Below are 26,845 nucleotides of genomic sequence, written 5' to 3' on the forward strand. Positions count from 1 at the left end.
CTCTTGATCGTTGCCGGTGTCGGTTTCCATCCGGGCAAGATCAGCGGTTAGCCCGTCGGAAGCTTCGCTTTGATGACTACTAGAGGATGACGCGGAAAGAGACTCTTCGCTAGACATGTGAATCTACCCGGAAAAACAGAATCCCCAAGATCTACCCTTGCACGAAGATCTACGATTAAGAGAAAAAGCAAAAGAAAAGAGGAGGTAAATATCCTACCGACCCAAGATCTGGAAAGCAAAGAAAAGAGGGGTAAGTGCGAGTCGAGCCTAACCTGAGGCGGCGGAGATGCTGAGGGAGAAGGTCGTTGGTAGCGCGGCGGACTTGCACTTGCTGAGTGTGGTGACCCGGCATACCACTGCATGGTGTAGTATGCAAGTCTGATATAACAACAATGAAACACAGTTCCACGGGTATTATATCGCTCAGAGTGGTACCACAGAAACATATGCGGGTCCAAGGCATGTCTATAGAATTACAACATTGACTCTGTTACATAAGATCATCACAGCCTCCTACTTTACAATGAGGTAAAACTGCAAATAAACTCCAGAAGAACGACTCGTAGTCTAGTTTTATCACGAACTCTATTTGTAGAGTATTTCACTAACTACAGAGGCTAAGAATAGACTCTAGCTAAATAGGAGCTAGGTTTAGGAAGCTAGTTCCCTTCTATGGCTAAACTAGGTTTTCTCCTTGTTGGATGTGGTATCTGACTCCTCCGACAGGGTCCTGTCTCGTGAAGTAGTTGTTGACTCCTCGGCCTTCGAGTTGCACGATAGATCCTCCTTCGATGCCTCCATATCTAAGCAGGGGATTTAAGAGTGGGATGAGTACGAGCGTACTCAACAAGTTCATTATAGGAAAGAGGTGTTTAATGCACTAGCTACGGCATTAGACCAAAAAGTCTAATACCAATGCAAGTTTTCATAACCATTTCTTCAAAAGGTTGCTTTTATTCAGAAGAACTATGTCACGTCGGCCTTCACCGGTTTACTAGAACTTCATGGAGCTCCTTTCCGGCCGCGTTCGCAGTTCCATATCCCGGAACAGGGAGTGACGAGGTCACGGTTCATTACACTCTGCGGAGGTGTGTTGCTTTACCCATAAGAGATCTTAACCTTGGTGCCAACCGAGTCTAGTTCTCGTCCACACTTCCTTTGGTGTGAGGCCCGGTATAAGGTCTAGCCAATCATGTTCCTCCGCTACCTCGCACACCCACCCTTTGTTGCATACCCCGACCCTGGGTCCTCGCCGGTCCCATTATTCCCACTCACGGGTGGACCCCGACCACGACAACAGTTTGGGACTCGTTAACCAAACTCCTTCGCCGGTAGCTGCAACCCATCATAGACCGCAATACCGTGGGGACTTAAGGCTTCCCCAGCCAACCGCTTGTTCTTCGGGAGACAAGTGTCTACGGACTATGCCGTGGGGACTTAAGGCTTCCCCAGCCAACCGCTCGCCCCCGACAGATACAAGTGTCTACGGTAGAGCGCATCCGTTGATGTAGGAGAGGTGGAAACACTTTTGACTACTCCGTCCCACTCCGGATCTTATGGTTAACACGGGTATTACGGCACAAGAATCACTGGACGACATTTGTTGTTTAATCCTAGATGGATATAAACCCTTGCAATGGAACCTCCACCATATCAACACAATCCATGGTTCCATTGCCCACCACATAGTCATATTCATAGTTATGAAAATAGTGGTTTTGGTTTTTATGCAATAGTGATAATCATAGTACTTTGCAAGTAATTTGATAAAGATACTCAAATGACATGAGCAAGTGATGAACTTGCCTTTCTTGACTGCAAGATTATGCAGGCAAGGTCTTCGATACGCAATAACTCCAAATTCTGAAATAGCATCATCGTCCGGTAAGGATGATGTTTAAAAGATTGCCAAGGATGCAATAATGCATAAGTATGAGATGCAATCGCTCTAAGCGTGACCTAACCCCGATGATTTAGGATCAGTGAGTTGTAATGATTGGTTCAGGGTGTGTTGCACTTTTAGAGGGATTCACAAACAAGGTTCTTATTCAGGTGTGATTACTTGGTATCATAAACAGTTAGATAATAAAGAATAGTAATCAATTGAGCACACAAGGAATAATAATTGGCATAATGTTAACATGTATAGAACAGTTGTCAGTTTTAGTACTAGATGGCATGGTTAATGATTAATTATCATATACTTCAAAAGAATAACTTTTGAAGAACATTTTCTTTAATAAAGAACAAGTATGATAATAAGAGTTGTGGAGTTCTTTGGTTTACTATATTTCTAATTGGTTTCTGGAGTAAGGGTTAAATGGATCTCCACAAAGTTGGATTCTTTAATAACTAGGACTTTATGGTTTTAGTGAAGCATAAGTATCTTAAGCAATTAATGGTTGCTATCATAGTGATATATCTTAGTGGTAGTAGATAGCTAGGGTTGATAAGTCCTGTTAGGCAAGGTTGATGACTACTTCCTATTTACTTCAAAAGAATAACTTTTGAAGAACATACTTCTTAGATAATAAGAAGTATAACAATTAAGGTTGAGGTTGTCTTGTTTTAGCTATTGGATCTCTAAGTAGAGAATGGTTGGTTCCTAAATGGGATGGTTCATAAGTATCTCACACTAGTAGGGTTTAATGGAACAGGGTTCTGTAATGTAAAATAGTATGTATGGTTGCTATTAGGGTTCATCACAATGGTGTGATGCTAATTAGGGATAAATAAGGATGATGGTTTTGGTAATAGGATCTAGGGTTTACACTTGGTTGACACTATTTGATAATTTAGGTTTGATGAGGAGGAACACATGGGATGCTAATTAGTAGTGATAGGGTTTCCCATATTTTATGTGGATTCTAACTAGTATTTAGTTGCTAGATATGAATCTATGTTTACTGGTGAGGTAACATGATCACATGTTACTTAGGTTTAGGTTTGGGAATAATTTAGGGTTCATATGAAGTAATGGATCTAGGGTTCTTAATTGTATTAGGGTTTTGGGTTTCACATGAAATGATAGGGTTGTAATATTATTCCATATGGAAATAGGGTTTGTTATTTACCATATAGTTCTATGATTAATAACTTCATTTTAAAGTTGAAGTTATTAGTAACTTGGAAATAAAAATAATATTGAATTTGCCATTTTATTATTTTTAAACAATTAATAATTAAGGTAATTATCATTTAGGGTTTTATATCTCTCTAATAATGATTTAACAAAATAACAAATAAATAAAATTAGTCTTAATGTTTTCTTTATTTATTTACTGGTTTTTATTTAATTTGGATAATTCTCCTAATTATTGTAATTTAATTTAGAATTAAAAATAAAGGCTTAAATAACAAGTATTAAATAATTGAATTTTTATTAAAAATAAAAATTTCATTTTATATTTTTATTGGATATAGTTTTATTTTCTAAGAATTTTAATATCTCATTTATATTTTTCTGACTTAAATTGGATTTTCTAAATTTATTTGAAGTTGCAGTAATTTACTGGAATTAAATTTAAACAGAAAATACTAACTGTACCGGGTTAATCTACCCATATGGTCACTGACCTGTGGGCCAGAGACACGTCAGCCACCACGTGGCTTTTGACCACGGTCAAAATCGCCGAGGTGGCACTGCAGTGGCCGGCCGGCGACCAGGCGAGTTTGCCGCCGGCGATTCGGCGCTCCCGCGCTCGAGCCGAGGTGTGGGCCTGGACTCGCCGCGCGATACTGAGCCTACGGGTGGCGGCGCCCCCTCCTATTGGTCATCGGAGCTTCACCGCCGGTGATGCCGAGCGGCGGCTCATGCAGAGGTGTGTCGTGGTGGCGATGCAAAGGGGAGTAGAGGAAGCTACGGGGTGCTTGAGCATCAGCAGCTCACCGTGATCACGAAGGGCTTGACGGTGGCGCAAGGGGAGGTCGGAATCGGCGTAATCGATGTCTCCCATCGTCGGAGAAGACAAGCTCGTCGGAGACGCTCCGGGGCTTATCAGCTCGATTCCTCCCGTATGCTGGGCATGTCGAGGGTGGTGGTGACGATGGTGACCACGCCGAGGCTCGGGGAGGTCTTGGCTCAAGGATTTTGGATGCATGAGAAGTATTCCCTCTCGATACAAGGTTTAGGCTAGCAAGGTTATATGAAACAAACACAAGTATGAAGCGGTACAACAAAACTCACATAAAAGACATATTGTAAACATTATAAGACTCTACACCGTCTTCCTTGTTGTTCGACCTTTACTAGAAATTATCTAGACCTTAGAGAGACCAAGTATGCAAACCAAATTTTAGCAAGCTCTATGTATTTCTTCATTAATAGGTGCAAAGTATATGCTGCAAGAGCTTAAACATGAGCACAAAAATTGCCAAGTATCACATTATCCAAGACATTTTACCAATTACTACATGTAGCATTTCCCGTTTCCAACCATATAACAATTTAACGAAGAAGATTCAACCTTCACCATGAACACTATGAGTAAATCCTAAGGACATATTTATCCATATGCAACAGCGAAGCGTGTCTCTCTCCCACAAATGAATGCTAGGATCCACTTTATTCAGACAAAACAAAAACAAAAACAAACAGACGCTCCAAGTAAAGTACATAAGATGTGATAGAATAAAAATATAGTTTCACTAGAGGAACCTGATAATGTTGTCGATGAAGAAGGGGGTGCCTTGGGCATCCCCAAGCTTAGACGCTTGAGTCTTCTTGAAATATGCAGGGGTGAACCACCGGGGCATCCCCAAGCTTAGAGCTTTCACTCTCCTTGATCATATTGTATCATCTCCCTCTCTTGATCCTTGAAAACTTCCTCCACACTAAACTCAAAACAACTCATTAGAGGGTTAGAGCATAATCAAAATTCACATGTTCAGAGGTGACATAATCATTCTTAACACTTCTGGACATTGCACAAAGCTACTGAAAGTTAATGGAATCGAAAAATCCATCAAGCATAGCAAAACAGGCAATGTGAAATAAAAGGCAGAATCTGTCAAAACCGGAACAGTTCGTAAAGATGAATTTCTAAGAGGCACCAGACTTGCTCAAATGAAAATGCTCAAATTTAATGAAAGTTGCGTACGTATCTGAGGATCACTCACGTAAATTGGCATAATTTTCTGAGTTACCTACAGAGAATTAGGCCCAAATTCGTGACAGCAAAGAAATCTATTTCTGCGCAGTAATCCAAATCTAGTATGAACCTTACTATCAAAGACTTTACTTGGTACAACAATGCAACAAAATAAGATAAGGAGAGGTTGCTACAGTAGTAACAACTTCCAAGACTCAAATATAAAATAAAAGTGCAGTAGTAAAATAAACACATGGGTTATCTCCCAAGAAGTGTTTTCTTTATAGCCATTAAGATGGGCTCAGTAATTTTAATGATGCACTCCCAAGAAATAAGAGTTGAAGCAAAAGAGAGCATCAAAAAGAAAATTCAAAACACATTTAAGTCTAACCCACTTCCTATGAAAAGGAATCTCGTAAATAAACAAGTTCATGAAGCATAATGCAACAAGCATAGAAAGACTAGACAAGCGCAACTTCAAGATTTTTAGCAAAAAGAGAGGTGTTTTAGTAACATGAAAACTTCTACAACCATATTTTCCTCTCTCATAATAATATCCAGTAGCATCATGAGCAAACTCAACAATATAACTATCAAATGAAACATTCTTATCATGAGTCTCATGCATAAAATTATTACTCTCCACATAAGCATAATCAATTTTATTAGGCTGTAGTGGGAGCAAATTCAACAAAGTAGCTATCATTATTATTCTCATCAAGTGTAGGAGGCATAGTATAATCATAATAAAATTTACTCTCCATAGTAGGTGGCACCAAAAGACCACTATCATTATAATCATCATAAATAGGAGGCAAAGTATCATCAAAAAAAAAATTATCCTCAATGCTTGGGGGACTAAAAATATCATGCTCATCAAAACCACCTTCCCCAAGCTTAGATTCTTCCATAGCTTTAGAAATAATAGTGTTCATACTAATAACATTGCTACTAGCATGCAAATAAGGTTCAATAGGTTTTTTAATTTTCGCATCAAACAATCCATGTCTTAACTCAGGAAATAGCTTCAAAAGCTCACTGTTACTTTCCATTATACTTAACTAGTGAAATAAAAACATGCATGATATTAAGTAAAGTAAAACAAGTAACTAATTTTTTTTGTGTTTTCGATATAATGCAGCAAACAAAGTAGTAAATAAAATAAAGCAAGACAAAAACAAAGTAAAGAGATTGGAGGTGGAGACTCCCCTTGCAGCGTGTCTTGATCTCCCCGGCAACGGCGCCAGAAAAAGAGCTTGATACGCGTACATCACGCGTCCGTTGGGAACCCCAGGAGGAAGGTGTGATGCGTACATCAGCAAGTTTTATCTCAGTAAGAAACCAAGGTTTATCGAACCAGTAGGAGCCAAGAAGCACATTGAAGGTTGATGGCGGCGAAGTGTAGTGCGGCGCAACACCAGGGATTCTGGCGCCAACGTGGAACCTGCACAACACAACCAAATTACTTTGCCCCAATGTGACAGTGAGGTTGTCAATCTCACCGGCTTGCTGTAACAAAGGATTAGATGTATAGTGTGGATGATGATTGTTTGCAGAAAATAGTAGAACAAGTATTCTAGTAGATTGTATTCGATTAAAAGAATGGACCGGGGTGCACAGTTCACTAGAGGCGTCTCTCCGATAAGAATAAGCATGTTGGGTGAACAAATTATAGTTGGGCAATTGACAAATAAAGAGGGCATGACCATGCACATACATGATATGATGAGTATAGTGAGATTTAATTGGGCATTACGACAAAGTACATAGACCGCTATCCGAGCATGCATCTATGCCTAAAAAGTCCACCTTCAGGTTATCATCCGAACCCCTTCCGGTATTAAGTTGCAAACAACGGACAATTGCATTAAGTATGGTGCATAATGTAATCAACAACTACATCCTTAGACATAGCATCGATGTTTTATCCCTAGTGGCAACAGCACATCCACAACCTTAGAACTTTCTATCACTGTCCCAGATTTAATGGAGGCATGAACCCACTATCGAGCATAAATACTCCCTCTTGGAGTTACTAGCAAAAACTTGGCCAGAGCCTCTACTAATAACGGAGAGCATGCAAGATCATAAACAACACATAGATAATAGATTGATAATCAACATAGCATAGTATTCTCTATTCATCGGATCCCAACAAACACAACATGTAGCATTACAGATAGATGATCTTGATCATGTTAGGCAGCTCACAAGATCCGACAATGAAGCACAGTTAGGAGAAGACGACCATCTAGCTACTGCTATGGACCCATAGTCCAGGGGTGAACTACTCACTCATCACTCCGGAGGCGACCATGGCGGTGAAGAGTCCTCCGGGAGATGATTCCCCTCTCCGGCAAGGTGCCGGAGGCGATCTCCTGAATCCCCCGAGATGGGATTGGCGGCGGCGGCGTCTCTAGAAGGTTTTCCGTATCGTGGCTCTCGGTACTGGAGTTATTATCGACGAAGGCTTAAGTAGGCGGAGGAGGTAGGTCAAGGGGCGACGCGAGGGGCCCACACACTAGGGCCGCGCGGCCAGCGCTTGGGCCGCGCCACCCTGGCGTCTGGCCGCCTCGTCGCCCCACTTCGTTTCCTCTCCGGTGTTCTGGAAGCTTCGTGGAAAAATAAGATCCTGGGCGTTGATTTCGTCCAATTCCGAGAATATTTCCTTACTAGGATTTCTGAAACCAAAAACAGTAGAAAACGACAACTGGCTCTTCGGCATCTCGTTAATAGGTTAGTGCCGGAAAATGCATAAATATGACATAAAGTATGCATAAAACATGTAGGTATCATCAATAAAGTGGCATGGAACATAAGAAATTATCGATACGTTGGAGACGTATCAATATACAAGGATGGGATCATCAATGTTTGATAAAGAACTTGTGTAATGTCCTTGACATGAGTTCAAGAATTTAGTTTAAGCTATACCATGAGAATCATGGTAGAAATATTGATTTAGTAAAAGGCATGGAAAAGATAAGTAATGAATAGTTTCTCAATTCTTTCTGTTCTTTGGTTTGTAGTTGAATAATCATCCATGTGTTGTTGTAAGGAATACATTGTTGGGATCCTTTATGAGATATGGTATTTGATCCTTACTTAAGGTGTTGTGTAGTAGTTCTAGCTAGTTCCATTTGATCCAACCTATGGATCAAATTATGTCTACCCAAACAAGGTTTTAACAAAGGTCACATTGAGGTTTATAGCGCTTGTCTTGATAAGCTAATTTAATTCCATCTAGTCAAGTGAAACTTCATTTACTGTGAGAACTTTTATTGAAAGCGCGAAAATTCCTCGGATTTTTTATGCATGAATGCAATGCACACATCCATTTTTTCGCTTTTTGAAACCCCATATTCTGGGATGTTACACAATACGCTCTTCCTCAAAGCCCAAATCCCACTACGAAACCCTCTTGGGTTCCATCAAGTTGTCCTCATATGGATGGATATCTTCATCCCCCAAAGAAGCCCAGCGCACCGTAAAGGGCCAGGTTCTGAAAAGAGAGACGAACAATTTATACAACACTTGATAACACCTAACTTGATGAAATTATTAGAAGCTGCTACGCGAGATTTGTATCAAAAACCTTATGGTGTATGGATCAAGATCGGGATTTATTCATCCGCGTGACGGATAGATACTTCGAACCACTCGGTGAGATTATATCCACGAAGTTGCGCGATGTATGACTAGGTAATGAGGATGAAATATCAAGGGACGAGTTGAATAACCTTGCCGGTGACGAGATTGAACTAGATATGATGATACCGACAATCAAGTCTTGGATGAGTCTAGTATCGAAGTAACGAAGAGAATATGACACAACGTTATGGTTCAACGACATATATATTTGTTGAATACATAGGGGTCATTATGGGCATCCAGGTTCCGTTGATGATCATTGATCGGAGAAGCATCTCGATCATGTGTGTAGGGTTCCCGAACCGTACGGTAACACACTTAAGTGTTCGGTGATGCTTACATGTGATTTTGGTATCACTGGAAACACTGAAGAATAGAGAAAAGAGAACCAAAAGGTTCCGGGTGAATCCAAAGGAAGTTCAAAGTGGTTCGAAAGGTGTTTTCGGATCACTGGAAATTAAATAATATGTATTATACTCACCATAAGTCTAGTATATACTCAGTGGCGGAGCCAGGAATTGCTCACGCCACGGGCGAACAGAAAAGAGCAAAAAAAAAATTGCACGAAAATGACCCCAGTTTTAAGGCATAACAGAATACAAGCTAAGTTGTATAACCAATACGAATTTAAGCATTTTATTCAATAGTTTTTCAACTCAAAACAAAAGACAATATGTAGCATACATGAAACAAAAGATGGTACCAAATCAAAGATCTTCTTGTCCAGAGCCTTCCATGACTACATCTTCAATAGAAGATCATTACAGTTCATCAAATGAGAATCAGTTCTTGCTTCTTGGATGAATGAGTCCAATTGGTTTCTAAGGACAAATGCAACTTCATATGTAGAGAAATCAGCAACGCACATATTAGCAAGCTCAACTAGTTTGTCTTCATCATAATGTACTCCCTTCTAGCAAGATCTCTAATATCTGGATCCAACTGCTTAGTTGGTTTTCTCAAACCAGGATCTGATTCAATATCACCAATCCTAAGTGCAGCTACAACATGGAGAGTATTAACACTTGCTTGAGTTCAAGGGCCTAATTATGTGGTTTGCAATGGGAAAAAGCTATCAATTCTGTTTGTTCATCTTGTTCTCTTGTAAATATAATTTGTAGCTAAATTAACTAAAATAGCTACCAGTAGAGGAATTAGCACCTAACTAAATAGAAGATCTACACAATCTAATTGTAAGATGAATTGAGGAAATAAATTGCAGAGTAAAAAAAGGGGGGATAGAGCAAAACCTAGCTCCGCGCTGGGAGGTGGCGACGCGAGCTGCGAGCGAGTTGCCGGGACCGGTAGGCGGGCATGCGGGGGCGTGGTCGCGTGGAGGTGGGCGGAGGTTGGAGAGGCACCCGTGCTGGACGGCCGGACGACGGGACGAGCCGACGAGGCGACGAGCCAGCGGCGGCGGCGGCGGCAACGGCGCTCAGCGCGCAGCGCGTTCCGTGCTTCTTTTCAGTTCGCCTGGCGGCTGGACCTGGAGCCTGAACGAGTCTCAGCTGGGCTAAATGGTGACAAAATTCACCCAAAACTGGGCTGAGCTGGGCTACGCCCCGGGCCAAAATTACGACTATGAGCCTGCTAGGAAGGCCACGCCCCAGGCCATGGCCCGTGTTGCCTGGGGCCTGTCTCCGCCTTTGTATATACTAGTCATCAACCCGTGCGGGCACGGGTGAGCCTTAGAGTTTTATTATTGAGCCTTAGTACCTCCACTGGTAGACATTCTAATTACTAATTAGCTCAAGTAAATATATGTTTTCTTTCAAATAAAAAGAGCCACAGTAATTAGGGTACTGATGTTTGTTAGTCTTACTTTTCACCTTTTGGGTTTTGACTTAGCAGAAAAAAACTAAATAGGTTCTTTTATCTTCGGCTTTTGAGTGAATAGAAAAACACCTAAATATGTATTTTTGTCGTTGAATTTTGTCTTATAAGCCAAATAATGACATCACCATCTAAGGCAACTGATTCGAGTACTGAAGCAAATCCAACTTTAAATTCAAGTACTCACCATAAGTCTAGTTATCTTCCGTTTTTCTCTCAAAAAAACAGAAAGATATAGTTTCAGGGTGGGCTCGTACATTACCAAACAACTTCAAGAAGATGGAAATCACACAGCAGATCACCTTGATACAGCGGTACAGCCAGGCACACAACCTTTAACAATCTTGGCGACATATGCATTTTCTCAAGAGAGAATTCACCACGCATGGTTCTTCTCCTTTCATCTGAATAACACGGGGAATCAACTGTTAAAATCTAGTTAGAGAGATTAATCCTTACGTTAATATTACATGCATATGTGGAAAAAAAGCACTACAACTCGGAAGAAAATCGAACCCAATTGTTCATCACATGCAAAACATACCAACCAAGATAGAAATCAGGATATTAATTAGTATTTGCTGGAAATAGGCCCAACCACTTCGTTGCAGCCACGCCGAGCCCTCATCTCAACGCTTAGACCACATGCTTCTTCTCTGATGTGTTCAGCCGCACTGCTACTTGCTGCTAATACAACGTAGACATATGGCTAATCACTGAGTATAAAATATGGATAAAACGAAGCGTGAGGATGCACACATGATTGAATGCGGTGATGTTATAAATCAATGTAGTTCGGCTCTTTCTAATGCATGCAATTTAATAGACCAAGATTTATACCATCGGTGGAGGCAGCCGGTGACGCCCGCGACAAATCTGTTTATGGAGCAACTCTCGGGTAAGATTAGAAAGAAGAGGACGCATTGCTTGATAAAGATCGGCCAGACTAACATATTTAGATCTGAGTAGATGCCTGAGATCCAGCAGTGGCAGGTGTACATTACGTCCATGACGTTGCCGTGCAAGTTTGACCGCCAGCCCTCGCTCCCTTAAGCTTATGCCCTGCGTGGAGAGCATGAGCACGGAAGAGTGCGACTCTCCGCTCGTGCACCATCGATAAAACTGGACGCAGCCACGACGATTTTGGGCAGGAGGCGGCTATTAGATGCATTTTTTTTCTTTTTGGAGAGGAAGGAGGAGGAGTAACGCTTCAGGCTTCAAGCGGGTAGAAAAGGGTGTTATGGACTCATCCAACGGATGTGGATATATTTTTAGTTGATCGGATGGAGGAAACCTTCTGAACTTCAGGATTAACGTGGAGGCTTATTGGGAGTCTCCAATTAGTAATAAGATTAATTAAATGAACTAATATCAACCCACTTTACTGGCCCCCTCCCAGAGGGGAGCCCATTAAGGAGTCCCCCCCCCCCACCCCCCAATGGATAAGGGTGGGGATGGCTAGGGTTAGGGTTTGGGGCGCGAGGGGCCACCTTTGTCGCCGCCCCTCCCCCTTAACCGGCCGCACCACCCCCTTCCCCGTATATATGGAGGACTCCTCAAGTTCGTTGTGCTCCCTCCTCCCCATGTGCCCAAATTTAAGAAGAAGAGGGCAACGATCGAGAGCTTGCAAAATGTGGAAAGGGAAATGGATGTCCCAATCATCATAGCAAAAAGAGGCGTCAAGCTTTCTTATAGTCAGGTTGCTCATAGTCGAGTTGCGGCACAACAACATGCGTTCAGGGCAGGGGCAGCGGACGATGACCAGCAGGGCCGGCCCATAGGCCGGGCGAACAGTGCGCCCGCACTGGGCCCCAGCGAGCTAGGGGCCCCGGCCCAGCTATTAGTTCTATTTGTAGTATTTCAAATTTCTGATTTTTTAGCGCTCTAAATGAAATAAAGGTCCATGTGTTGATGTCCAGCCCACGCGGACCAGCTTGTACGGGACAGGAGCGGAGAAAATCAAACGATCCAGGAATCGTTCCTCGTTTCATGGACTCCTCCTTACCCAAATCTGAGGTTGCCGTGGAGGCCAAAGATGCAGCTCCATGCCTCCATTCGTGTCCCAGACTTCTCCCGTTAATTCTCAATGGTTCTATGTTTTTCCGATCAAATAGCCTTTTGGGATTTGATAGGTAAAAAATCCACCCTTACCGTTGCTCTTAGAGATTCGGACCTCAGTCCACAGTTAAATAGCTCCCTTTTGATCTGTTATTCAGCTCAAGCAGTCAAGATTTTCATAGGCAAAACGAAAAGTGATGGTTGTGTGTGTGAATAAGGGCCCTTTCGGTCATTTTGCACCGGGGCCTCGAAAAACTATGGGCCGTCCCTGATGACCAGGCCAGGAGGTGCAGCGGAGGCAAGCGTATTCGCAAAGAAGGATATCTACGAAGTGGTTGCATTCTATCCCACAGGAAGCATAGCAGCTGCCCATGGAAGCACATCAAAATATTTTAGTTTAGTGCACTTAGTGGATGAGGAGCTCCAAGTCAAGATGCAAATGGTCCGATCCGGGTTGGCCCTGTTATTGGACCCCTGGACCTGTAGAAAAAACAAAGGTTATAGGTTCGGACCGAACCTCGTGTACTAGGGTAGTGGGTAACCCAGGTTCGACCCCTTTGCTGCTACTGAAGTACCGCTGCAGGGCTGCGTGGCTTGCTTCGCTGCTTGCTCCGGGTGCTTGTGTAGGATAATTGGCTGCTGCTTAGATGGAAGCGGATCAAGATATCAATTCACTGACTGTATGCATAATCCAATCAGAACACAATTGAAAAATTAGCAAATAATTGCTTGATGAATTTGTCTCACAAGCAGAGGGAGTGGATCATGTCTTATTCTGGCAGTGGCGGTAGGGTCCCGTAACTTGCAGAACATTGCAGGATGCAGCTGCAGTGACACTAGCAGTGGGAAGAATGCGATGGTGGCGGCCATGGGCGCTGCTGGTTTGGTGCTATTGATGAGCTCCAGCACGCGGAGGGTCTCCGACGGGAGACAATTCAGGTGAAGCCAGCAGATTCGATCTCCTGCATCATGAGATCTTTCTCCTCTCGAATTGCATGGAGCATCCAACCATGAAATCAACTGCAGCAATCCGAAGTCCTTCGACGCCACACGCCCATGGCCGCCGCACCCGCTGGCCTGGCCGCCGACGAGCAACCGGCTACCCTGTTCCCCGCAGCCACTGGCCGCGATTGGATAAGGCATCTTTTGCGGTGCGGTGCGACCCTAGGGCCAACAGGCTCCGACCCTCTTTGACCCTGCGTTTAGATGGGCCGGACCTTTATCCTGATGGTGCCAAAAATCAGGGGCGGTCCAACGGTCCAATGGGTCGGACCGGACCACCTACATCTATAGCTCCAAGTAGGCAAAAAGATACGGATATTGTTGTGGATCATTGCATTGTCATCGCTTTCTAATTTTTCCACCAGCACACCCCACCAGTCCTAGGCTTCACGTCAAGTTATGTGCATACTGCATACTGTCATTCCACGCAAGCAGGCACAATTTGTTTTAGCTTTTGCAATCGAGACTATGCCTCATGTATATCACAAACATTGAAACTCCACTAAACGGAAGCCTGAACTCAGATGGGACAACACTCCAAACAAATATTCTGAGCTAAAACCATGATAGGCTACAGAGATTAAGTTGCAAAATAGCTTTAGTAGTAGCATTCTGATTTCATATCCTCATCAAATAAGTCACTTCTAAGTCCATTTGATGCTCAGCCAAGCAATGCGCTCTCCCTCAAAGCCCAAATCCTACTGCAGATCCCTCTCTGCGATGGATCTCTTCATCGCCCTTCGATGGATCTCTTCATCGCCCAGAAGAAGAGCAGCGCACCGTAAAGGGCCAGGTTCTGAAAAGAGAGAAGAACAAGTTGCGCAACACTTGATAACAGGTACCTTCGTAAAATAATTCGAAGCTGCTAAGCGAGATTTGTATCAAAAACCTGTGAAAACTCGATACACAGCAGAACACATTGCGGCGACCCTCTTTTGTAGTTGTAGAAGTCGTGCACAATAGGGGTTATGAACGCAAGATAAACAATCTGCACAAGTGAGCCGCATTAATATTCTCGTGCTAATAAAAGAAGGGAATGACACTAGGGGAGAGAGGATGGCACAATCATTTCATCGTGAATTAAATATCTTTCGTTTCTTTTATTATACTCTCTCCGTTACAAATTAATTGACTCAGATTTTTCTAGATTCGCATGTATCTAGACGTGTTTTAAGATACATGCAAATCTAGACAAATTCGAGTCAATTAATTTGGAACAGAGGAAGTAAATGTGAAGTACTTAGCATGCTGTTTTTTGAACTGTTAACATTGTCCTAGGATGCATTGATGCCCTGCAGAACTGTTAATGTTGTCTTATAGAGATACACAGGTTCAGCTCTTCAAATTGATATGAGCATATTGAGGCTTCATTAGGTCATCAGTGAGATATTGTCCAGGGTCTATAAACCAAAGGAGAGATTTTCATGTCACACTGGAATACACAGTTGAGAAGACAGAAGACCACATGTGCAACTGTTCCCTGGCATCATTTGGCACAGATACAGAAGGTGAAAAGGCCCATTCCCGTCCCACAAGAAAAGGTGCAAGTCAGACGAGGATATCGTTCCCGATGTCCGGAGGCATGGATCCCCTGGAAAGGACAGGGATTGGTCAGGTATTTTACTCCTCAGCTGGGTGTCCCAATGTGCCCGTGAAGTTCCCAGGTTACATCGTCCCGTGAATTCACCACCCAGGGATAAGGCTAGGATCCCGGGTGGATCCCTTACATCCAAACAAGCCCTAAGTGGGTAAGCTATAATGAAAAACGAGACCAGCAGGGGAAGGACCCTGCGGCATTTTATTAAGGAGAAAAAACTGGGCACAACGCGGAGCTGGGGGTAAGCTATACTGATAACCTAACACCAGATTTGGAATATTTTAGGAAGATTAGAGTGGTTAAAGTCTCACCATCTTCATATGCTAGGACAGGATATTGCAAAACAAAACAATGATCACACGTTGAAGCAGCAATTATGCAATAATTGGTGAATTTACAGACAAAAACTTTTTATAGCCAAATGCAGCATACATGTTTTTATAGAATTACGAAAATAGCATTGCAACCATACTTTCTCCTTTAAATAAAAGTCTGAGAATGAACTGTACCAGTAGAAACGAGCCAATCGAGCTATAAAAGATGAACAGGAGAGCACCACCGGCTCTGAGATGAATGGTAACGGCGACGACGGTCTTGATCTGAAAACAAATAGAACAGAACCCATCCAATCAGAGCTATGAACTAGGTAGTAGCTCTTAAAGGTGGAAAGATAGGAAGAATATGCATACCTCGACGTGCGGCACAGCCATTCCAGTGTAGGTGGACACCTGCTTGACGAAGCGGTTGAATTTGGGCTCCAGGAACTTGGCTGCTGGTCCGCCATCATCTCCAAACTCAGTTGCCCTGCAAGCTCAGCTGATCACTTGTGTGCAGTTGACCACTTATACCCATCAAATAAACTAGTACATATGAATAGTACAGGAAAAAACGTAGGATCAGTACATGACAGTTAAACGATTGGGAGTGCAACTTACAGGAAAAACTATGTGTTTCCAATTAAATTTGCAGTGCAATAACTGGTCAAGATATATGGAGAATTAAAAACAGCCGAGGAGCGGACATATGGAGGGAGGGGGGGAGGGGGCACGTACTCCTGGTAGACGGAGAGGAGGAAGGTAGAGGCGAAGAGCACCCTCCCGACGAAGGAGAGTAACTCTCCCTTCCACGCTCGGCGTAGCCCCGTCGCTCGACCCTTCCTCGCAGGGCGTAACCCCGTCGCTCGACCTTGCTTCCTCGCTGGGCGTAACCCCATCGCTGTGATTCCGGCCGTCCGTCCTCCTTCCTCCTTCGTCTGGCCCTCGGTCGCGGCGGCGCCCATCGCTGTGATTCCGGCGGTCCGGTCCTCCTTCCTCCTTCGTCTGGTCCTGGGTCGCGGCGGCGGAGCTGGAGGAGGTGAAGCAGGCTGCAGGTGCGGCTCGATATGGTGAGGTGCGATTGGCATTTGGGAGCGCGACACGCACCTATACCACGCTCAGCAGCGTGCAGGCCTGAAGGCGATTCCGGGTGGGCCGGCCCATTAGCCTGTTCGCTCTCTCAAAGAACTACTACCACATTGCCCAACCAGTTCCAATATTGTTTCGTTCCGCGGAGACACGATTTGCAACCCCTTTTTGTATTTTTCGCTCCGATTCTGAGCGAAAATTATTTTGAACAAATTTTAAATCTGAGCGAAATTTCAAATACCTGATCTCAGCAAAAATTTATTTCGAACAAATTTCAAATCCGAGCAAATTTTGATTTTGAACAAATTTCGAATCTGAGCAAAAATAAATTTTGAACAAAATTCGAATCTTAGCAAAAAAAACATTTTTTAAAAAAATTCGAATTTAAGGAAAATTTGAATTTGCACAATTTTAAAAAAATGAGCAATTTTTAAAACCGGCCGAAAACCAAACAGACATCCAAAAATGAACAAACGTTCAAAAACCATTCAGACGTAAAAAAGCCAAACAAATAACCTTCTAAAATTTCCATAAAACCAGAAAAAACACCATCTCTGTATATATACGGGCCGCGGCCCAAAAATGTTAGCTCCCAAGTGATGGCTATTAACCCGCGCCGATAGGCGATGAATAGGTTTTGCCCTACCGATGCCTGGATTTCCTGAATTTTGGTCGAACCGAGTGGATGACCAATCCGATTTAGACGAAATTCGGGAGAACATTTTGGCAAGACAAGGAAAGTGCGGCGCTCTTTGGTTTAATAAAAGATTAACATGGCAAGATTTTGAGGAATGGAATCCTTCTTAGGTTGAGTGCTTCGTTCCTAAATTTTGTACTGCACATTTCATTGAAAATTTTCGCTCACTCGACGACTTTAGTCCCGCCCCTTCCATTCTCATTGTGGTCATAATTTTTGTACTAGGGAACTCAAAGTGCTAATATGGTGTATGTAAATGTAGTCAATTAGAAGTGCTAATATTTCCATGTGTCAGCCCGGGCCGGGAAAAGCCCGACGTTGGAAAATTAGGCCCGAGCCTGGCCCGATCCGGCTAAAAGCCCGGAAAGCCTGTCGGCCCGTCGGCCGGGCCTCCTCGTTAAATGCACATTTCGGCCTACACATGACCAGCTGTCGAGCCAACATTTTCAATCCCAGGCCCGGGATTCTTGGGCCAGACCTGGAGCCGGGCCTCGGGCCAGGCTGCCCATGGCCAGGGCTAGGGACAACCGACACCGTTCCTCGCCATTTCCGACCTCCATGAGGTAGATATGCAAGTGGATCCTTGTTAGGGTACCCTTTACCCAGTTTAGTTGTAAAAAATAAACTGAAATTTACAATATAGTGATATCATTGGAACAGTTTGATCATTTTGTTGAACCGAAGATGATAAATTTTTTTTTGTTGAACGGAAGAGGATAAAGGGTATCCTAATTGTGACCTACTTACATCTCTACCAGGAGGAGCCCACTGACTAGGTGACACCGATACCGTGACCATCTCCAACTTCCTAGTTGCACATCAACATTGACTATGAGCCAACTGACACCCAACTAACAACTGTAGCCCGAAGCCCGTCGATGGTTCTCCGATTACTTATGAGGATTTCCAACCATGGTTTTATGGACGACGTAATTTTACAATATTTTTATGGTGGACTTAACGATGAATCTAAACAAATGGTTGATGCATGTGCATGAGAAACTCTAAACTCATTGACATACAAAGATGCAATGAACCTTTTCGCTGAGAGAGTCTTAAATGATGAATAATATACAATCCCTTAGGTGAGATTGAACCTTTTGCTAATGCTCTAGGTAAACTTCGTTTAGAACTTCCGTTAGTTGATGCTATACTAGAACCAACTTATACTAAATTTATTCGGGATATTCTTAATTGAAAAAAGAAAGTGACTACAATTGTAGCCGTAATGACTAGCTATGGAGATAAGCTCCCAGCTAAATTAGGTGATACATGCACTACTAGAAAAAAGCCTATCCGTAGATTGGTAGTAGTGGCGCACCACTCTACCGATGCGCCACCACAAAGCTCCACTGGTAGGCAAGTTAGCGGTGACACACCGGCCTAGTAGTGCGCCACCAGTAAAGATATGACATGGTCCACCCGTCACCCAAGCTTACCAGTGGCGCGTGCCACTGCTATCTGAGGTCAGCCTCTACATGGTGCATCATTGCTATGTATATGGGATGATGGAAACGTTTGGGCACCACTTAGTAGTGGCGCACCTAAGTGGTGCCTTTTGTTTTTTTTTAAGTAGATAGAAATTTTAAAAAATAAAATACTTTGAGATGCCTATGTATTCATCTAGTATTAATGAGAATTAATAAACATGAATTTTGAATTTTTTTTGCAAAATGGCGTCATGTTTCGGTAAAATAGGATTTTTGGTTGCATACGACCTTCGATGAAAATCTTTTTTATATGAAAATATTTCACTCAGAAAAACGTTTCAGTGTTGGGCCGGGGTCTATGGAAGTACAATCCTAATGCTTATAATATATTTCAGAGAACTTGGTTTGGAAACATCGACTATAGTAGACAAGAGCTAGAAGAACTGTTTGAGTTATCTCTTAGAATGATACAAGGTTACCGCCTGGAGTAACCGTTCTCTCGCCCTTTGCTGAAGATACTTCACTGAATAAAGTTGGATTAGAGGTATGCGACTGCATTATCTGTATCTGTCCAAAGTCCAAACATGAAAGGCCAATGGCATATGCTGGTGTTCCTCCATTTATTACTTGTAAACTGTTAGGCATTCAAACGGTTTGTGCCTTGGCCGGTACAGTTTAACTTTCAGAATAGCCTCCTAAAATGTCCTCTTTATGTTTGCTTTGCTACTTGAAGAACTTCTCAGAGGAGTTATTTTCAGTGCTTTGAACGGTACAAGTGTTGTGCAGGCTGACCGTTGGGATGGGCCTCCGTTTCTCTTGTGCTCAGCAATGGAAACCAATTGCCCAGGAAGCTTTGTTAAAGGCTGGGAGAGTACAAGGTAATACGTTTTCATCGGCATACCAATAATCAGCATCTTCACCACGCTGCTCACTCTATATATTGGCCGTGTGCATTCAGGTTGACTAACTCAAACCATTTGTGTTACTGATGCAGATGTCAAATCAAAAAGACCAAGGAGTTTTCTTAGAAGGCTGTTTTAGATAGATAGAGAAGCAACATGTGAAACGTTTTGAAACGAACTGGTTGTAGATCTTCTATACATTGCGATGCGGGCAATTCTTTTTGCGAGGTTGTAGCGAGAAGGTATTTGATACCGATTGTTCTGTGTGTTGTAGTATCACAGATTCACACTCTCATTTATGACGAGAAACGCGTATTTCCAAGAAAGAAAAAAGGAATAAGAGAAACATGTTCAATTTGATTTGGATTCTCATTTCTTGTTTGCTTTGGTGGTTTGAGATTTTATTTGAAAGTGTAAGTTTTGTGAGGCATTTAACAGATATGGCTTTTGAGTTGCTGTATATGAAATCGTGGTAACTTTTACCTCATTTTAGAATTTACACTCTAGAGCCGCTGTTGGGCTGAGATATATCGCTGGAGAGCGGGGAGGTCGAGTATCACCGAACACGCGGGCAGTCCTAGGTGACTAGGTCAACAGGATGTGGGTGTGGGGAGAAGAAGGCCAGGCCGCCCAACTGGAGCCTAACCTTGAGCAGGTCCAACTACAGATGGGATGTGGTCAATCGGAGCAGTGCCAGTGAGCATGGCGGGTCAACTAGCTTTGCCCTCGCCTGCAGCGGCCGCAGTCGGAGGAGCGGCGATCGGAGGGCATCGGAGAGTGTCAGGTGTGTGTTGGGTGGCGCACTTTCATGAAAATGGCATCGGTCTCCTTGTGTCGGCTGGAAAGCGGCCGCGTTGAGTTGCTGAACTTGGGCATGCACAGGCGCTGCAGCTCAAGCCTGTCGCAGTGCAGTACATGCTCAGGCGCTGCAGCTCTGGGGTCCGCCGGGCGCCGGCCCGTGACGACGACCGTTGGAGCCGTGAGGTTCGCCGTGACGGCGAGGTTGCTGCCATCCTGGCCGGCAACGCATAGCTCAGCGCCGTCAAGTGCGGATGGCCGGGCCACCATACGCACCGTAGAGGCGATGGAGGCATTCGACGATCATCCATGCTGAGGCTGCGAGCCGCCGCGCTGCTTGGAGCGGCCGTTCCCACGCTCCATCGCCTTCGCCTCGAGGTGAATGATCGCGGGCCTGCGAGGTGAAACATACTTCCTCCGTTCCTTTTGTACTAAATCCAAGTCAATTAAAAAAGAACGGAGGGAGTATGTAGGAGCGCGCCATCTTCATGACGCAGATTTCCTCCGATGCATATATAGCATCTGTTAAGAATGCACCCAGTTTTGCTGGTCGAGCTGCAGTGCAGACTGCACACGTACTGCTTGTAGGTACGATTTTACGCCCAAGTTTGCCCCTGGTCCAAGCACGGGCATGCATGGTCCACCGTCAAGACTCGTTTCGCCACGATCAAGACTCATGGCAGCAGCAGCAGCAGCTCAAGATATATGTACGTCTCACTTTCCTTTGTGTGTGCTTGCTCTTCACGTCGGACTCGGATCACAACACCGTCGCGTTCATTCTCGCCGCCGCGCCGCCCAATGCATATGCCACACAAAGTAATACTTCCTCTGTCTCATAAAACATCCAACTCTCCCATTTTAGCTTTGTACTCATCCACGACGTTAGTTCCTTTAAAGAGTTTCTTGCTTTTATACCGTGCATCACTGCTATGTTTGTTCCTCTAAGGGCATCTCCAACGCCGCGATCCAAACGGACACGCTGGGAAGTCCGTTTTGGGCCGTTTGGGTGGCCACGCGGATAGCGCCTCGCGTCTGCTTGTTCATTTGGGTTGCACGCTGCGCCCAACGCAGCGGCCACCCATTTGACAATTTAAATAGGCCAAATGGCCACACATACTTATAAATAATATCTAGCAAATATAGAATACTATATAACAAATATAGAATAATATCAAATAGTATAAATTAATATCAAATAAATTGTAGCATGATCAAGAACGAAATGTGCCATAGTTTGAACAAATATGAAAATTACAAATTGAGATTGTCAACTCAATTTTGGCGGTCTAGGATCTCCTTCTGCATCTTCTCGAACCAAGCTCTCTTCGCCTCGCTCATGGTGGTCAAGTCGGCGTTCATGATCAGGTTGTCCTCGGCTTACCGTTTCAGCTCAACTTCCTTCTCCTTCAACTCCACCTCTTTGGCCCTTGCCATTGCTATGAGCTCAATTTCTTTCTCTTTGAGCTCAATTTTCCTAGCCTTCGTCTTGGCCTTCACCTCTTCAATCTCAAGCTTCCTCTTTTGGACATTGAAAAAGTTCTTCCTGTCCTCTTCCTTCTCCCGGCGCCTCCTCTCATCCCTCTTGTCCGTGGACACCTCTTTCTCAGCATACATCTCCTTCAAGGTGACGAACAATTGCATGGCCGAAGCATCACGCTTCATGTCGGCTTTGGTTGCCTTGTGACCTCGTGGATGACTTGCACGAGAAGCGGAGCTACCGCAAGGCTGGCCACCATCAAGGTCAATGACCGTGGGATCTTTGGCGGTCTTGTTGCCAGTCAAGGTCGCCATGTACCCCTCGTACCCCTCCTCGAACTTGGGGGTGCCCTCGAGTTCCTTCCAGCAATGAGAGAAGGCAAATGTCGTTCCTTCATTCGCCGCTTTGAAGAAATCCAAAGCTTGCCACACCTAGAGCAAAGCAAGACAACAATGACAAAAATGTGTGCAAATAACGAAAGAACAAGTTGAGGTTAAGAACTATACCAAGTCCTTTATGACGATGCCGCTAACGGGAATCCGCTTCACATGATCATACGCCGCCTGGAACTTGTTGCATTCCGTTTGAATTGTTCCCCACCTCTTTTGGGGGGACAACTCGCTGCGATCGCTCTCAAATGGCTCATGTCCGTACCGGCGATGCTCATGGAAGTATTCATAGATCCGGCGCCAGAATGCGGTCCCCTTCTGCTCGGCACCTGTCAATGCATCTTGCCCAATGGTCAACCATCCATCGACGAGCATTTTGTCCTCCTGTGGCGTGTAGTTGATGGTTCTTTTGCTAACCCGACGACCTCGAGCTTGTGTAGCTGCGGCTTGTGTAAGCTCCTCAGCGAACAACGGCTCCTGGTCGATGTTCATGGCGCCGGGATGGCCAGTGGTGTCCTCCTCTATGTCAATGGGAGGTGGCGGGGGAGCCTGGTCGGTCGAAGGATATGGAACGGTGGTCGGCATTGTCTGCGGGTAAGATGGAGGGGCCTGCACGGTGGACGCTACCTGCATCGATGGTGGCGCACGCTCGGCCGACAAATCGTCGAGCAGGTTGCGTGTACCGGTCATCGCTGCTGCTCCCAGGTGCTTGGGGCCTTGGAGTTCGTCGGCGCATGGTTGAGGTCAATGGACGAAGGCGACGACCCCGTCATGGACTCGCCCACCTCCGGTGACCCATCCCGTGACGGGTACATGTACCGCCCCGACGGTGCAAACATTTCCTGCGCGCCGGGCGTGTACCCAAACGGGGCAGTCGGCTGGGCTGTTGACCTTGGAGGAAGGGGCCGGGTCACGGACGAGGCTGAGCTCCCCCCTCCCCCCGAGGCCGTGCCGGCGCCCGGGACGATCATGTGCTGAGCGAGCGTTGCGTGGCCGTAAAAGAGCATGGCATGCTCTTTCATGGCATTCGCCTTCGCCTGCATTTGGAGTTGGAGGAGCTCCTTCGCCGCCCGCTGCCACTCCTCCGCGGTAGCGGCATCCTTCTTCCGTTGCTCGTGTGCCCTGCGTCGATCGCCCCGCTTCTTGCTCTCCATCGCCCTCTGCTCCGCGGTGAGCTTGGGCTTCGCCTTCTTCGTCGCCGGCCCGGGCTCCAGGACCACCGGAGCGTCCAGTTCAGGAGCCGCCTCCACGGGAGGAGCGGCAACGGCCGCGAGCTGGGACTCGTCTCCGATGGTGGCGGTGGCGGCGGCAGGAGCTTCGTTGGCCATCTCTAGGTTTTGGGAGTGGAGTGAAGTGGGTGTGTTTTGGGAGGCAGACAGGCGGGCCAGGGACGGACAAGGGGAGGACGCGAGCGGCCAGCGATCGGCATCCGCGGCCACGCAAACTCGGCCCAGATTTGGGCCAGCTTTGGGTCGTCCCGGACGCCGCGGCCATCCATTTTTGGGATGGGTCCGCGCGCTGGGCCGCGTTTTTGTGCGGTTCGACCCATCCGGACGCGCGGGCGCGGGATGGGTCGCCGCATTGGAGATGCCCTAAGGCCATCTTTTTCGGCGGCCTGCAAATGGGCAGTTTGTGTCCGTCGATGTCTGCGGGGACCAAAAGTGAGGCACAACAATCACTCGCAAATAGATCGCGTCCCGCGGACATGTTCGTTTTGGAGCAAATTCAACCCAAATTTGAGGCAGGTTTGCGGTGACGTGAACATGTCGCGCGTCCGCGCCGCGCAAGTACTTGCCTGCCCCATGCTCGCTAGCTAGCCACACTTCTCCCTCCCCACTCTCTTCTAGCCGCCACCTGCGCTCGGGACCTACACTACTAGAAAACAGGTCATCAGTGGCGCACCACTATGGTCTGTTAGTGGCGCACCCTGGTGCGCCACTGCTAATAGTACCAATGGCGCAAATCGTGGTGCACCATTGCTAACTATTGTGGTGCGCCACTGTTGGGCGAAAGAGGTGCGCCATTGCTATATATTAGGATGCACCATTGCTGTCTAGGGTTGGTGCGCCACTCTTGTGCCAAAGGGGTGCGCCATTGCTGCGTGTAAGGGTGCGCCACTGCTGGCTCGGAGACGTGTGCCGTTGGTGCCTACAGGTGTGCCCCACTGTCAGGGTTTAGAAGTGTACCACAGCAGTGCGCCACTACTGTATCTAGGGGTGCGCCACTGCTTGTTTGGAGTGGTGGGACACTCATGGGTACTAGGTGCGTCACTGCTGGTAATTCGATTTTTTTAAATTTATTTGTATTTCTAGTGTGTGTACAGGTTGTAATACATCACAATACAGGATTTATAATGCATATAGACAACATCACAGTATATCAATACATAGTTCCTCACATTAGCCTCCAAATTCAAAGTATGGATTCAAAATATTAGATAAGTTACGAGGTTACAAGGTCATGAGCTAGGTTACAAGGTCGATCATCTAAACTACCATCACATAGAAGAGAGCTACAATCACTACGAGAATCATCCCGATGAAAGTGGTCTTCATCCGGTTCCTCCTCAGCTCCCTCCTCTCTCCAGCCAGATAACGCGCGTATCTATCTTCGGCCTCCGCTCTAGTGGTGTACCCTTTGTAGCTGTTACCGCCAGTGCTAAAGTGCTTACCTGTAAAAGGCCTTGGCCCACCCCCTCCCCCAACTTAGTAGTGGTGCACCCTGTAGTGGTGCGCCACTACTAAGTTGGGAGAGGAGGTGGGATCTGGTCACACTTTAGGGATGGGGCACCCCAAAAGCAGTGCGCCACTGCTATATTGGTACCAGTGGAGCACCATTTCTTGGTGCGCCACTGCTAACTAGCAGCGGACACCCTTCTTACGGCTAGGCCTTTTCCAGTAGTGCTAGCTCCATCCATGAAAACCATTGTGTCCCACGCCTTTCCCGAGAGCGTACCGGACGCCATGCCCATCACCGAGGCTACAAATCCAACCGTATTAGCCATAATTGTTCACGTTGCCCTTGCCGGTCGTGGCCACGGTTGGTCAAAAAAGGCCGTCGTTCTCTCTTTGGTTAAGCCAAAGAAGGGGCTCATGTCGGAGGAGACTAGAGGGCAACAGAGTTTAGGAAGTTAGCTTGCCCGCGGCCGCCCAAGAAAGGGTCGACGCATTGGCATACGCTGCTCAAGTTCAGGCCCGCACTAACGCTGAGACCATGGCTGGCCAAGTGGCGCTTCTTGCCAACGGTCGAGGATGAGCCATTGCTTGCTCCCTAAGCTATAGGAGGGTCCAGAAGCGCCGAGAAAAAGAGGAGGCCATGAAGAACCACGTCTACATACAACACTAGAAGCTCGCCGTTGAAGAGATCAACGCCCACAACAGGCGCAGGGGATTGGAGCTTGCCCTACTGACCGAGGAGGCATGGCGATGCCCTTGACTAACGACATGGATCCTACTCAGGGGCATGGTTGGAGAAAAAGATGATGATTGTGATCCTCGATCGAGATGTGTGATTCAATCGCACATGAATTCGTATCTAAATTATGCTGTACTTTAGGTACGCTGGCAGCACCTGTTTTGAACTATTTTTATGTACTAATTTGGATTATTTACTAATTCTTAGCTTTTAATTATATTTATTTAATGTTTAAATTGTGGACATCAAAGTACATAAAATTGAGAGACCGCGGGCCAAATGAGGTTGGGTTGCATGTAAGACTAGCCACAATGGGAGTATCATAAGTAGTATTATGCATGACATGTTAGCAAAAATCTGATGTGTCGCACTAATTAATGAGGTAAGAGATGGATGTGGTATCATAATATGATACCGTATCATAGCACGTAAAACTAGAAAACTTAATAGCAAATACATCATGTACACAAATTTGCATTAAGATTCTACAAAATATTAAATATGATGATATTATGATACTATCTTATGATACTATGCATTGTGGAGATAATATTATAAACTAGTATCATATGCATGATACTAGTGTGTGATACTTCCCATTATGACTAGTCTAAAGCATACGGATCCGAGCCTTCTAGTCTTCTGTGTCCTCGGACCACTGCAAACATAATCACACGAACAGTTAGACGGTTCGAAATAAGTCTATCGCCAGAGAGATGGCGTAAAATATATAAGGGATATGTTAGAAATTAGAATTAACGCGGGCCTTCCATCAATTTGTACAAAATGAAAGATGACAGTGTTGTACTCCGTATCAGTGTATCCAAACGACCGCAGACCGGAGTCCTCTCGGGATGTGTCTAACTGCGCGCTGCGTCTCTGGCGACTCCGGAGGCGACTGGGAGCTCGTCCTCCCGGAACGCCGCCGCCGCCGTGCCGCCCGCCGCACTGGGGGTCGGCGGGAGCTGCGCGTCTCGCCAGGAAGCAAAGGGAATCGCTTCTCCCACCTGGCCGCCGTCGTCGCCGAGGCCGAGGGCTCGGTCCAGGAGCTCTCGGATGGGGAGATCTGCGAGCCTGAAGTCGTGGCGGCGCGGCCGCTGCCCC

The 26,845-nt window shown here is 45.5% G+C and overlaps 1 protein-coding gene and 1 long non-coding RNA gene across 2 annotated transcripts; one reads left to right on the forward strand and one right to left on the reverse strand.

Moving 5' to 3' along the window:
- Nucleotides 1-14,114: 14,114 nt before the first annotated feature.
- On the reverse strand, nt 14,115-16,606 carry LOC124661954. Its single transcript, XM_047199843.1, has 5 exons — nt 16,284-16,606; nt 15,921-16,035; nt 15,741-15,830; nt 14,524-14,622; nt 14,115-14,430 (listed from the first exon to the last, which is right to left on the reverse strand). The coding sequence occupies exons 1-5, from the start codon at nt 16,508-16,510 to the stop codon at nt 14,365-14,367; spliced, it is 597 nt and encodes a 198-aa protein (XP_047055799.1). The 5' UTR covers nt 16,511-16,606; the 3' UTR covers nt 14,115-14,364.
- A 2,937-nt stretch (nt 16,607-19,543) lies between these two features.
- Nucleotides 19,544-19,939, forward strand: LOC124659489. Its single transcript, XR_006989594.1, has 2 exons — nt 19,544-19,639; nt 19,756-19,939. It is a non-coding gene; the product is annotated as an uncharacterized LOC124659489 (long non-coding RNA).
- Nucleotides 19,940-26,845: the final 6,906 nt, after the last annotated feature.

Source organism: Lolium rigidum, chromosome 6 (assembly GCF_022539505.1).
Source record: "Lolium rigidum isolate FL_2022 chromosome 6, APGP_CSIRO_Lrig_0.1, whole genome shotgun sequence".
Lineage (NCBI taxonomy): Eukaryota > Viridiplantae > Streptophyta > Magnoliopsida > Poales > Poaceae > Lolium > Lolium rigidum.

Coding starts and splice junctions, on each gene's coding strand:
- LOC124661954 (XM_047199843.1), bottom strand. CDS start 16,510: ATGGGCGCCGCCGCGACCGAGGGCCAGACGAAGGAGGAAGGAGGACGG. Junction 15,831..15,920: donor TGGCTGTGCCGCACGTCGAG/GTATGCATATTC, acceptor ATTTGTTTTCAG/ATCAAGACCGTCGTCGCCGT. Junction 14,431..14,523: donor TGTGTATCGAGTTTTCACAG/GTTTTTGATACA, acceptor CTCTCTTTTCAG/AACCTGGCCCTTTACGGTGC.